The sequence below is a fragment of the Cryptomeria japonica genome, chromosome 5, assembly GCF_030272615.1.
Source record: "Cryptomeria japonica chromosome 5, Sugi_1.0, whole genome shotgun sequence".
In the NCBI taxonomy this organism is placed as follows: Eukaryota; Viridiplantae; Streptophyta; class Pinopsida; order Cupressales; family Cupressaceae; genus Cryptomeria; species Cryptomeria japonica.
In genome coordinates this window covers 164,654,221-164,667,655 of record NC_081409.1, presented here as the reverse complement: position 1 = coordinate 164,667,655, position 13,435 = coordinate 164,654,221, and the positions used below count along the sequence as shown (strand labels likewise).

Below are 13,435 nucleotides of genomic sequence, written 5' to 3'. Positions count from 1 at the left end.
GGTATAGAATCTCAATATGCTTGGATCTGTCATGAAACACGATTTACTGAAAGTTTTATGCAGCTCTGGTTGTCACAGTGTATAGTAGTGGGTTTCATAGGTTCTCCAAACAATCCCACAAGCAACTTCCTAAGCCATATTGCCTCTCGGGCAGCCATAGAAGCTGCAATGTATTTTTGCCTCGGTGGAGCTTTGAGCTACTGAAGACTGCTTCCTACTGATCCAAGATATCATAGCTGAACCTAGACTAAAGCAACACCTGAAGTGCTTTTCCTGTCTGTCACACTTCCAGCCCAATCTGAATCTGTAAATCCATGTAGGTCTATATCAACTTTCTCATATTTGAGACCAAGGTTTAGGGTACCTTGTAGGTATCTCATAATGTGTTTTACTGCAACCAGGTGTATCTCCTTCGGTTCACACATAAACTGACTTAGAGCATTAACTGCATAACAGATATCTGGTCTTGTATTTACCAGGTACATCAGGGACCCAATCATCTGTTTGTATTGAGTAGGATCAGTGGGTTGTGACTCTGTTGCTGCTTCTTTAAGTTTATGTAAATTGGTTTCCATAGGAGAGGTCATGGGTCTACAGTTTAGCATTCCGAATCTCTTCAAAATATCCAAGGTGTACTTTCCTTGGTTTAGTATAATGTTGTCAGAATTCTGCCATACTTCCAATCCTAGGAAGTAATGAAGGAGTCCTAAGTCCTTCATATCAAATTCTTTGGATAGATCATTCTTGCATTGATCTATAAGGTGATCATTTCTCGTAATTAATAAATCATCAACATATAAAATCAATATTAGCATATCACTTTTATTTCTTTTGTAGTAGAGATTAGGATCTGCATCATTTTTGGAGAAACCTAGCCCTGAGAGATAGGTGTCAATTCTTTCATACCAGGCCCTGAGAGCCTGTTTGAGCCCATAGAGAGCTTTCTTGAGTCTACACACATGAGACACTGCATCATGAATTTCAAAACCTTCAAGTTGCTCTAGGTAGACTTCTTCTGAGATCTCACCATTTAGAAAAGCTGTCTTAACATCCATTTGGTGTACCTTCTACCCCTTTGTTGCTGCAATGGCTAATACAGCTCTTACTGATGTATATCTGGCAACAGGTGCAAAGGTTTCTTCATAATCTATTCCTTCCCTTTGTGAGAACCCTCTAGCTACAAATCTGGCCTTGTGTTTTGCCGTCTGCAGCATGTTTGATCTTAAAAAGCCATTTAGATGAAACCACATATTTTTTAGTTGGCCTAGGAGCAATCTCCCAAACATCATTTTTCATAATGGACTGATACTCTTCAGACATGGCATCCTTCCATACTTGATTTTGAAGTGCATCTGATACATTGTTTGGTTCAGCTTTAGAGAGATCATTCATAAGGGCAACATAGCTAGTGAATTTATTAGGCCTTTTGCTTTCTCTAAAGGTTCCTAAAGGAGCAACAAACTTCTGAGCTTCTTCTATAGTTTTGGTGGCCCATAGTGGCCTTTTCTTGAGGTTTTCTCTAGGTGGACTTTGAGTTTCACTCATAGTTTCCTCAGGATTCTCCCTCTAAAGCTCAGGAGTAGGATCTCTATCTAAGCTAGGGGTGGGGATATAGACTTCAAGATCTAGAGAGCTTTGGGCTCTTTTGAAGGCTAAGTTTTCTTCAAAGATCACATCCCTACTTAGTTCAATATTCTTTTGACTAGGTATATATATCCTATAGGCTTTGGAGGTTTCACTATATCCTACAAAGATTCCCATTTTTCCAGAAGACTCTAATTTTAATCTTTTCTCCTTAGGTATATGAATATAGACAGGGCATCCAAAAATCCTAAGGTGGCTTATAGCCGGTTTTGATTTAGTAAAGACTTCCTCAGGGGTCTTATCTTCAAGATGAGAGTGAGGACATCTGTTTTGAATATATACAGCAATGCTAGTTGCTTCTGCCCAAAGATTGATATTTAGATTCTGATCAATAATCATAGCTTTGGCAGCTTCAACGATTGTCCTATTTTTTCTTTCTGCTATCCCATTTTGTTGAGGATTGTAAGGTATTGTTAACTCCCTCTTAATCCCTAAATTTTTACAAAACTCTTTAAATAATTCTGATGTGTATTCCCCCATTATCAGTTCTTAGGGTTTTAATTTTGTTGCCTGAGTAATTCTTTGTTAGTGATTTGAATTCTTTAAACCTGTTAAGGATCTCTTCTGATTCTTTACATTTCAGAAAGTAGATCCAGGTTTTCCTAGAGTAGTCATTAATAAATATTACATAATACAGAAATCCCCCCAATGAATTTACAAACATAGGTCCACATACATCAGAATGAACTAGTTCTAAAATTTTACTTGTTTTCCTAGTACTACTCTGAAAAACACCCTTAGTATTTTTACCTAGGGCACATCCTGTGCATGCCCCTGAATGATATTGCTTTAGCTTAGGTAGACCTGTGACAAGGTCTCCCATTGATGATAAAGCTCTAAAATTTAGATGGCCTAGTCTTCTATACCAAATTTCATTGGCATCTGTAGTTTCATGAATTAGGGCTAAGTTGGGCTCTGTGCATAGCTCATACAAGTAGCCTTGTCTTTGACCAATTGTTTTAGCTTTCTTGATGGATGAGTTCTTTGGCCAAGCCAACACTCTGTTGTCCATGAAGGTCACTCTGTATCCATTGTCCTCCAGTGTTGATATTGAGACTAGATTCCTCTTAATGCCTGGAACATATACCACTCCTCTAAGTTGTAATGATACACCTGACTTTAGTTTGATGGTGCAGTTTCCAACTCCTTTGACAGGGTGTGTAGAGTCATCTCCGATGGTTACCTACTCATCATTCTCCTCTTTCATGGAGTCTAGTACTTCTCTAAATCCTGTGATGTGTCTGGATGAGCCACTGTCGATTACCCAGGAGTTCACTTTGTTTGATGCTTGATTTGTGAGTGTTGAATAGAGCATATACTTCTCGAAGTCCTCTTCCCTTTTGGATTTTCCTGTTTTGGCAAATGTGGCTTGTTTAGCTCTTTCTGGACATTTGGCAAGAGTGCCCAAATTTGTCACATCTGTAACACTGAATTTGAGAGAGATCATTCTTGAAGGAGTTCTTGCTGTGACGACCTTTTCTCTTCCTGAATTGCTTCTGCTTGCCTTTCTTGTTTGAGTTTGTATTTAGAACTTGTAGTTCTTCATCTATATTCTTCTGTTTGATCCCTTTCTTATTTTGCCTTGATTCCTCTTGGAGACAGTTAGCCTTTAGCCTATCGAATTTAGGGAAGTTGTCGCTTGCACTGATGCCTTGGACGAATGTTTCCCAGATGCTGGGCAACCCATCTAGAGCAATGTGGGTTATCTTTGCTTTGGATCTCATATCCAAGGGTTGCCAGTTCATCCCTTAAGGTAGATATTCGCATGAAGTAGGCATTGACTGATTCTTCTTTTATCATGGCTATGTGATTTATCTCTCTTTTTAGAGCCAAGGTTCGACTGGCATTGGATATCTCAAAGGCGTCTTCAAGTGCTTTGAACATGTTGAAGGCTGTTTCATGTTTCCTTATAATGGGCATAATGTTGTTCCTTACCCCATCAACTATGATTTTGATAGCCTTATCATTTCCTTCTCTCCAAATTGCTTTGTCAGGTTCAGTCTCAGGTTCTTTAGTTTCAGTCTTTACAAATGATTCAATTCTATTTTCTTTTAGAATCATTTGAATTCTGAATTTCCATGCGGAGAAGTCGTCACCCCCTGCGAGTCTGTCTTCAAATCTGATAGCGCTAGCCATTGATAGGATTGTGATGTTGAATATATACTTGATTTGAATTTTACGTAAAATTGAACAGCCTCAGGTTCGATTTAACCAAAGCTGATACCATGTAAATGATGTTCAATTTACATTCAATATGCAAGTTATATTCTACTTGCTATTATCTTGTTTTATCTATTACTGAATTATTATATAAATCTGATTGTCTTCTTTTATGTGGCAGGAGAGGAGGAGCATTTATAATTTCAATGTCCATTCTCACACATACCATTTGACATATATAGTGGGTTGTGTATGGTCAAGTGATGCCTTGACCAGCCATGTGTTTTGGACATGGCCGATCAAGACATCACTTGATCGTGCCCCCTCACTATAATGGTGTATGGCATTTTATTTAACCAACTGGTGTATATTGAAACACCCGATAGTTATCGGTGTATGCCAAACGGTGTATGGTTATATTTAATACTTCGAACACTACCCTTAACACCTGATATTAATCAGTGTGAGTTTAATATACCACCCGATATTTAATCGGTGTAAACATAAACTAATATCGATATCAATCGATAGTCTAACCGATAATCATTAAGTCGTATTTGCAATGTTTAACTCGATTTGTCAATCGGTGAATACGAATAGATTATCAAATCGGGATACTATGATAATGAACAGTTAATATAAATAAAGAATGTTTATCAATTGAATGCTTGAGTTTATTCATTTTAATAATCGATATGATAAATGATTGAATGAGAGACTTCATTTATCTTTCATTCAATCATTTATCTTACCGAAGCTATCTATGCATTAACACATACAAATGGAGTGAAAACAAAATTGGAAAATACCTAGGAACCTTGACCTTCATCACTCTTTGATGCAATGTATGTTATTCTCAGGTGTTTCGGTTAATTTTGTTTCTAAGGTTTCCTTCTTCCTCCTCTTCGGCTGACATTGACTATACAGATGAATTGCTTGCTTGATCAGCAGGGTCCTTGTATGCTTCATTAGGGAGCGATAGGTGTCTATCTATCTGCTCCCACTATGTTTTCATATGTTCTTCAGTGAGAGTCTTCCTTTCCTCTTGACTATGGCTTTAGCTGATGCTTCAGCTTTTGCTCCTCTCGGGGGTACGTCTCCTAATGGTGTCACAATCCTCCTCTCTTCCATTCCTTTCCTTGTATTGTTTTAGTATGTGTTGCCTTTGCTGTTCCTAATCCCTCTTAGCCCGAAGGTCTGGTAGGATGATGAAATGGCGTTCAATGAGCCTTGGTAGTCTATGCAATAGACGATCAACCTCTTCGTTGATGGGTAGGTTGTCCTAGATGTCATCTTGAGGGACCTCTCTCCTAAGAGCTTCCTTCCAAATGTGTTCTTTAATGAGATGTCCCACAACTTCACCAGGTTACTCATTGGCTTGTACAGGTTCATCTCTGAGTTGTCCCATTACATCGCTATGATTTTCATCTGTACGTTATACTTTGCCAGGGTTTGGTGAGGCAATGATGCCAAATGTTTACTCAGTAATTCTACTTGAATGAGCAACAAGAAGTAAACACAATAACAGAATACAGAATATAATAGTCATTCACAAATGTTTGTAGAAAGATGTCTTGTTCTATTCATTCATTCATTAGATTTGTAATAAATACTGGAGTTCATACATGCGGCCCTAACTATATATACAATGAGAATATATAGATAGCTGACAGTGGTTGAGAATGCCAACCATCAGTAATTACCAACTAACAACAGTTTGTTGGGAACTAACTTCTTAATTACAAAACAACTTATTTTTATTTATTTACAAACTACAATGTTCAGGCAAAAGAAGAATAATACACTTTACAAAACGGTAGTATAGACAAAGTCAGATCCTCTTTGATTGTTCTACATACACATATCCATGATTGTGCCTTGTTTGAGAGCTTGATCTGTCATGTGAATCAAACCATTCAAGCAGATTGTGATTTCTGATGTTTTGGTGGTGGCAATAATTCAAAGCTTTACAGGTGTTTAGAAGAATATTCTCACTACCCTACAGATTTTCAAATAAAATAGAAAAGAGAACAAACAAAATTGAAAAAATTCCTTTTATCTAAGAAACAAATATTTTTTTGTTTTGTTCATAGGGATCCTGGACATTGCAGGATGCCACTGTCTCTGGGATGGTCAAGGGACATTCCAGACATCTCTGGCTATCTCAAGGATGGCTAGACATGCCCAAACATCCCCACCACTTTGGCATATCTGGAATGTTTCTGGTCTGTCCAGGGGCCTGGGATGGGTTTGGGGATGTTTCTGAGGCATCCGTGTGCCCTGAAAGATGTGGGGTACAGGGATGGTTGCAAAAGACTGGGGATGCATCCATGTAACATAGATATATATCACATCTATTTATAAGAGATAGCTAATCCATCTTTATAAAAGCTGCATTCCATTAACAATAATAATGAAATTATAGAACCAAACAATGTTACATGACTTCTAAAATGGCAAAGAGAAGAGAGAAGAACCAACTAGAACCTAGTATAAAAACATCCAACTGGCATCTCCTTGGAGAGAACTAAGTCTAACTTCCAACTTCTAGCCACCAACTTATGTTTATATTTTGTTAACATTGAACTATGAAAGTTGTTAGACAAGTTTCCACTTTTTCTCTAGAAATAACCTCCAGCTGCACTGGTTGCATAATATATTTTTGGTGCCCAGAATGCATATGCAACACTTTTTTATAACTAATTACAATGTGAATTTATCACGTTGCATGACTTGGTTCATTTACAATAAAATAATCTTTGCACATTTTAATAATCAATTATTTCCAAAAGGAATAAAATGAACCTCACTATGTGCAAAGATCAATACAATTCAAAATTGAACCCTCTAATGTGACACTAAGTACATAATATGACCTTAGAGACACTATATCAGCTCAACTTCATGCCAATACTGCTAGACCACTTGATGATAAGTGATGACATTATTAACATACCATGTGCGACAAAAAGCCAAGCTAGTGCCTAATCCATTGGACAGAAGGGTTGGGAAAGGTTTGCGTATGAAGTTCCTCTATTGTTGGATTAAATATATGAACCATACGAATATTGCAGAGCTTCATATGGAATAGATTCTTGGAGGGACCACTTTGATTGTGATGATAAAAGGTGAAAATGTGATTCCATGTGGGGAGTTAATACATGGTGAAGCCATTTGCTCATGTGTTGTTACATTCCCAAGTAAGAAATGTAGATCGTTTCAAATGGCCTCCATTTGTCCTAAAATGAAGCAATTTGTGATTCCACCCCTCTTCATGAAAAAGGGGGATAATACCTTGCCAGAATTTTGCCCTTCTTTAATAGTTGTTACAGACATCTTCCCCTGTTTATTTATGTCATCTTCTATTAAGTAGTTTGTAATTTTTTATACTTAAATAGAGCTATATTACAGTTTACTTATATGTTGCTTTCCTTGGGTGCAGATCTTGGATGCTGATGGTATTGCTGCTCCAGGTGAAATTATAAGACCTGCTGATGTGTACATAAATAAGGAGAGTCCTATAAGTATTAAGGAAGAAGTGAAAAATCCAATGGCATTGCCAAACAGGTGCTTAAATTTCTTTATTGATTTTCAAGTAACTTTTGGGTTAATGCTTTATTTTAATTGAATTGCTTCTTTATGATCTGACATTTTGCAGTGCATACAAATCTACTCGTCAGACTTACAAAGGACCCCCAGGGGAATCTGGAGTTGTAGACAAAGTGTTGCTAACATCTAATGAAGAAAAAACACTTACCATAAAATTTCTGTTTCGACACACTCGTAGGCCTGAGGTACATTGATAATTTACATTATTACTGGCATCTTTTCATTGTAGTGACCTTCGGATATGCTTATAGTAGGCAATTGAGATGCTCTTGACAGTCTCTATTTGTTTATCTGCATATCTTCTTTTGGGTTTTGTAATGAAGGTGGGTGACAAATTTAGCAGTAGACATGGGCAGAAAGGTGTCTGTGGGACTATTGTTCAGCAGGAAGACTTCCCATTTAGTGAACGGGGTATTTGTCCAGATTTGATTATGAATCCCCATGGTTTTCCAAGGTATTACTCCTGTATCATCCCCTTTGACTCTAGTTTGTACAATTGTTAGTATCAAATGGTCTTTAACTATGTTTATTTAAAGGGAAGCATGTAGGCTTACAGTTCAGGGATTTAGTCTAAAATATGGCTCTTAATAAGATATGCAATAGCTTATGATTATACAGGAGCTCATTGAGTGTAAATCATTACATAGCCATAGCAAAATTTTAGAAAATAAATTGCTAGTTGCAGAAGTAATAAGATAATAATAGAAGAAAAAATATGCTCCTTTTCAATCCTTCCCTTCATCTTCAATCAATATGTTAAAAGTCAAATATCATATGCTGCAAAACGAAGATAGTAAATGGTTAGCCATAATGCCTGAATTTTTCAAGAATCTTGTTGTTTCAATGGTTTTGTGCAACATCATTTTTTTCTTTTCCCTCTTGGTAAGTGCAATAAAAGTCCATAATATTGTTTTTATGTCTTTCTCTTTTTTCATTTTCATTATTTATGTAGAAGATTGTAAGTAGGTTATTATAAATCTTCAACCAAAAATTATTTCTTATTTATTTTCTGCCATGTGCCAGTCGAATGACAATTGGGAAAATGATTGAATTGCTTGGTGGTAAAGCTGGTGTTTTGTCTGGGAAATATCATTATGGTAGTGCTTTTGGAGAGCCTAGTGGTCATGCTGACAGAGTTGAAGCTATCAGGTTTGTTAAGCTATCGTTTCTATCTAATTTATTTGTTGCATCATCAAATTCAATAACATTCTAATTTTTTGTTGGCATGTTTATTTTTTAACAGTGATACCCTTGTGAAGCATGGATTTAGCTATAGTGGTAAAGATTTTATCTATTCAGGTACATCTATTTTAAGTCACGCAGTATTGTTATTATTGACCTTTGGTGATCTAAACTCGTTTGAGGGATTTTGAACCTAATAAGCCACTATGTTTATTATTGTGGCTTTTGAATGGGCAGGTATCACAGGCTATCCACTGCAAGCATATATATTTATGGGACCAATTTATTATCAAAAGCTGAAGCACATGGTAAGAAACCTCTCAAACCTCTTTTTTTGATGACCTTGTATGGGTGCTTTGGCTAATTGAAACCACCCACCTTCCTATTTTTCGACATTCACCCCAATTTTGTGTCCTCTGCTTTTGAAAATATTGAATTTTCACTTAAAATACTAAGAAAACAAATGAAAGCACTCTTATGCCAGTGGACATTTGAATTAGTTATGCAATTGTAATAGTACTCCATAGTTAGGTTCCTTAAGCTGTAAATATGTGCCTATGGTTTTACTCTTCAATATTTTTTTGGCTAGTCCTACACCTCCTTGATAGGAAAGTCTTTCTCCAGTTCCGATTGGTTATCCCATGTGTTATATTGTCACGATAGTCTTCTTCAGTTTATATTTAATCTACAGTAAATATATTTATAATTGTCCAAGGTCTTCTGGTGTAATGGTACTGATTCCACTTGGAAATGTGTGTCCCATGTTCAAACTCCCTTTACTGTAGTAAGGTGGCCCATGTGGTCAAGTGTCATACATGGTCCATAACCTCACCTAAAATTTTAGCTTAAATCTGGCTGGTTAATTTATTCAATCTTATAAAAATATCTATGGTCGCTACAAAATATAAAAAAAGAAATGCTTGCTTATCATGAACATCATGACTGCAAATGCAATAATGTAGTTGAATTTCTAAGATCAGGGAGTTTGGCTGGTCCAAGAATTTATCTTCTTTTTTTTAAATTCTATTTTGGCAGGTTCTAGATAAGATGCATGCTAGAGCGAGAGGACCAAGGGTGGCATTGACCCGACAACCCACTGAGGGAAGAAGTCGTGAAGGAGGTAAGACTCTCAGACTATTATTATGTATCCATTTGTCTAAAACAATAATTTGTTGTCCAAATTTCAATTGACATGGTAGGGTGACATGCCATCAGATAGTGAAAATCCCAGAAAACTGGATGTTAATGTGCAGGATTGAGATTAGGAGAAATGGAGCGTGATTGTTTAATTGCTTATGGTGCAAGTATGATGATATTGGAACGATTGATGATATCAAGTGACCAGTTTGAAGTACAGGTAGAGATATATTAGCTTAGTGATTTATTTCTATCAGTGAATTTTCACATTGGAGACTGATAATTAATCATTTTTTTCATTTATTATTAAATTTCCTACAATTATTAACCCTATTACAGTTATAATCATTAAATGGATTACTCATCATCAATGTTATAAAAATGTGGGCTTCAGCCTCATGTTATACATTGACATTGAACTGTCACATGTGTCTATCATTTAACTGTGTCTTGTAAAATTTGTAGGTTTGTACTAAATGTGGTTTGCTCGGGCACTATAATCACAAACTGAAGATGAACTACTGCTCTATGTGCAAAAATGGTGAAAACATTTCTACAATGAAATTGCCTTATGCTTGCAAACTTCTTTTTCAGGTAACATGTACTTATGTAAAAAATGGCAGTACTAATTGTTCTGTTGCTTCATTCCGTCATATATTTATTTAATTTTTTCTTTATAGTAAATTCTTGACTTTTGTTAGTCCATAATTACCTTTGTTGATTTGCAGGAGTTGCAATCAATGAACATTGTGCCTAAGTTGCAGTTAGCAGAAGCATGAATTAATGGAAGAGTCACTACCATGAAATTTTGATGACAGTGAAAAGTTACCATATATGTCTCAAGATTTACATTTGTAGTAGTGTACCATGTAAAAGAGTACTGCGATTCAGTTTTTCATATTTTCCTGTCACTAATTTAAAGAGAGCATATGCATGCTTAGAGCTTCGTCTAATTATTTATTCAAGGAAGATCGTGAGCAACTGAGAGTGTTATGTAAATTTGTAAATTGTCAATTTTCATGTGTGAAATAAGATATTTTATTTAAGGAAGATCTTGAGCAATTAAGAGCGTATGTAAATTGTCAATTTTCGTATGTCAAATAAGGTCTGGGCATAATAATTATTTATGCTGTTTACTTGCTTGGCCTTTTCAGTGAAACTTTGCAAAGGGAAGGGAAGAATGCTCTCTCTCTCTCTCTCTCTCTCTCTCTCATGGCAATGACACAGCCAGCTGAAAGTGTAAATAGAATTCAATTGCACAGGTTCAAATCATGAAAAATGAGACACATTATAAGATGCTAAAATACTTTAAAAAAATGAAAAGGAAAATTGCAAATGTTATTTCATGCCAAGTATAGTGTGTAGAAAGAGAAATAAAGTCCAAAATTCAATTATAAGACATAAATGAAGGTTCAATGATGTCCGATACTATTGAACTCTCGTTAAGTATGAAATTTTCAGTCTTGGAGTAGATATAATCATAGACTCTTAACTCATAAAGTCATATACAAAATAGAATTGGACAATACAAAATTCAAATATCTTTTAATATGACCGTGACTAGATATGTGAATTGGAGGTTGATGCCCCTGCATCTACAGCCATTTCATTCAAAGACTTCAAATTAGCATGGTAAGAATTATCCAAAAGCTCATTCAAGATATCCAAATTCTCCGTGGCTGTGATCCATTTCAATTGGTTGACCATCTTCAACACTACTTGAGGGAAAAAAAATAGAAAATTATTGAAAGTTATAATTTTAAAGTTTCAAACGTCAAAATTTCTTCAAACAAAGATGAAGGTTATGGTGGATGAATATCAAACCAGTCATTTGTTGGCTTAATGAATTATGTTTCTTAGAGTGTATATGCTCAAATACACTCCAAGAGTGTTGACAAGCAAAACAAATACATGGCTGGGTCAGAATTCACATTGCCACCCAATGAAGTGTTTTGGTCTAATGGTTGTGAGGCCAAAGTACTCCCACCATTGCACTAATGTTAGGTTAGCTTGAAAAGCAAAATTTATTAATAAATCTAAGTGGTCAAAATTCATTTAGCAAACTATTGATTTGGAAACTAATACTTGGTGCTATTTTTTCATTTAAGTCCATTGCACATATGTAGGAGAAGTCATTCTTTGCTTAATTGTACATTGACTACTTATGTATTGTTTGACATTGATGTCAAATAATTCTTGAGTAGTCATTGTACAATCAAACAAAGAAACAAATGATTCCCTCCAAATGAGCTATTTGATATTCATGTCCTTTGGGTTTTGTCTCCAATATCTTCTCTTGGAGAGGTGGTATTAGAGGGGATTGTACCACTTGTATTCACACTTTATTTTGTTTGTTGGTGGGTTGTTTGAAATGAACTATACAAAGAAACAAATGGATTCTATTAGATGGTTCATAAGATAAGTAATAAACATCTCATGCAAGTCTAAGAGTCGAGAATATTCAATAATACTGCTTGCAAGAATGTCAAATTAGCCCAAGATATGAGCTCCGTATGAGGGTGAGAGAAAATTTAAATCTTAAAAGAATAAGGAAAAAATGTAGGGGAATGGGGATGTTGGGATGCCTTTTGCATTTTTGCCAAGTAAGATGTTACATTGAAATAAGTAGGGACTTAAATATGATATCTACCTCTCTCCTTTAGAAATAAAGGATGGACAGGGTTATCACGTTTCTACACTTTAAGATACCTTTTGCATTTACTTTGAAACAAGTAGGGGCTTAAATATAATATCTACCTCTCTTCTTTAGAAATAAAGGATGGACAAGGTTATTACGTTTCTACACTTTAAGATACCTTTTGCATAATTAGTAGTGGGGAATGACAAACACTGAAAACTTAAAATTAGTCTTCAAAAGGTAGGTGGGGATTACGAATGATAAAAATTTGATATCACAATAGTGACGCAAAAGAAAGTTTAGAGGCCCACAAAGATGGTTGAGAGGGTAGTTTTAACTAAAGATAAGTATGAGAGAAAATTGGGGTTTGAGATTTGGACTTACTACCTATAATGTATTTGATTAATTGTTTTTTTGAAACCCCAAACCCAAAAACTTTAGAAACAATATAAACATTGGGGACTAGAATTTAAGATTAACACTAATCATGGTACTCCATTAATTGGATCCTTGAAGTTGATGACCCAAAATCTATAAATAACTAGTGGTATTTAGAAATTTTCAATCTTGAGTGTTTGCAACAATTAGTCAACCTAAAACTCTAAGTCTAATACAAGACAAGGTTTAGTACTAGGCATAGCAAGGTTGAAATGACAATCGATTAAAATGTCCAAATCCCTAAAACAAAACTAAAATTTGAAATTTATTTTAAATTATTTCAAAAAAGATTTCCTACACATGATAAAGACATATGAGAGTTTTCTCACTACATTCACTTGATTAGGACAAAAGTTTGAAATTACAACTTATTTAGGAAAAAAAACTATATATAAGATTTGATAAATAAAAATTTAAACATAAAACACTTTCAAAGACAAAATCACATAGCATTCTTATTTTAATAAAAGATTTATTTAAAGTCAACAAAAAATCTTAATTAAAATCTAAGAGATTAACTCTACTTTAAAAAAATAGGGCCAAAATAAATGTGAACATGCAAACCCTAGAGCATCATAAGTTCACTTTGATTACTAGATCATGAGGTCACAAACAAAATAGAGCAAT

At 35.2% G+C, this 13,435-nt stretch overlaps 1 protein-coding gene across 4 annotated transcripts in view; it reads left to right on the top strand.

The window, feature by feature from the left end:
- The window catches only part of LOC131072727 (DNA-directed RNA polymerase III subunit 2), a 182,096-nt gene extending 171,291 nt beyond the window's left edge, over positions 1-10,805 (top strand). For all 4 annotated transcript variants that reach the window (XM_058008988.2, XM_058008986.2, XM_059221304.1 and 1 more), the window contains 10 exons: positions 7,247-7,371; positions 7,463-7,598; positions 7,737-7,867; positions 8,437-8,562; positions 8,657-8,712; positions 8,833-8,903; positions 9,631-9,715; positions 9,849-9,952; positions 10,198-10,326; positions 10,461-10,805. In XM_058008988.2, the coding sequence (XP_057864971.2) occupies positions 7,247-7,371; positions 7,463-7,598; positions 7,737-7,867; positions 8,437-8,562; positions 8,657-8,712; positions 8,833-8,903; positions 9,631-9,715; positions 9,849-9,952; positions 10,198-10,326; positions 10,461-10,511 (1,014 nt within the window). In that variant the 3' untranslated portion in view covers positions 10,512-10,805. The remainder of the gene's footprint in view (positions 1-7,246; positions 7,372-7,462; positions 7,599-7,736; positions 7,868-8,436; positions 8,563-8,656; positions 8,713-8,832; positions 8,904-9,630; positions 9,716-9,848; positions 9,953-10,197; positions 10,327-10,460) is intronic.
- Positions 10,806-13,435: the final 2,630 nt, after the last annotated feature.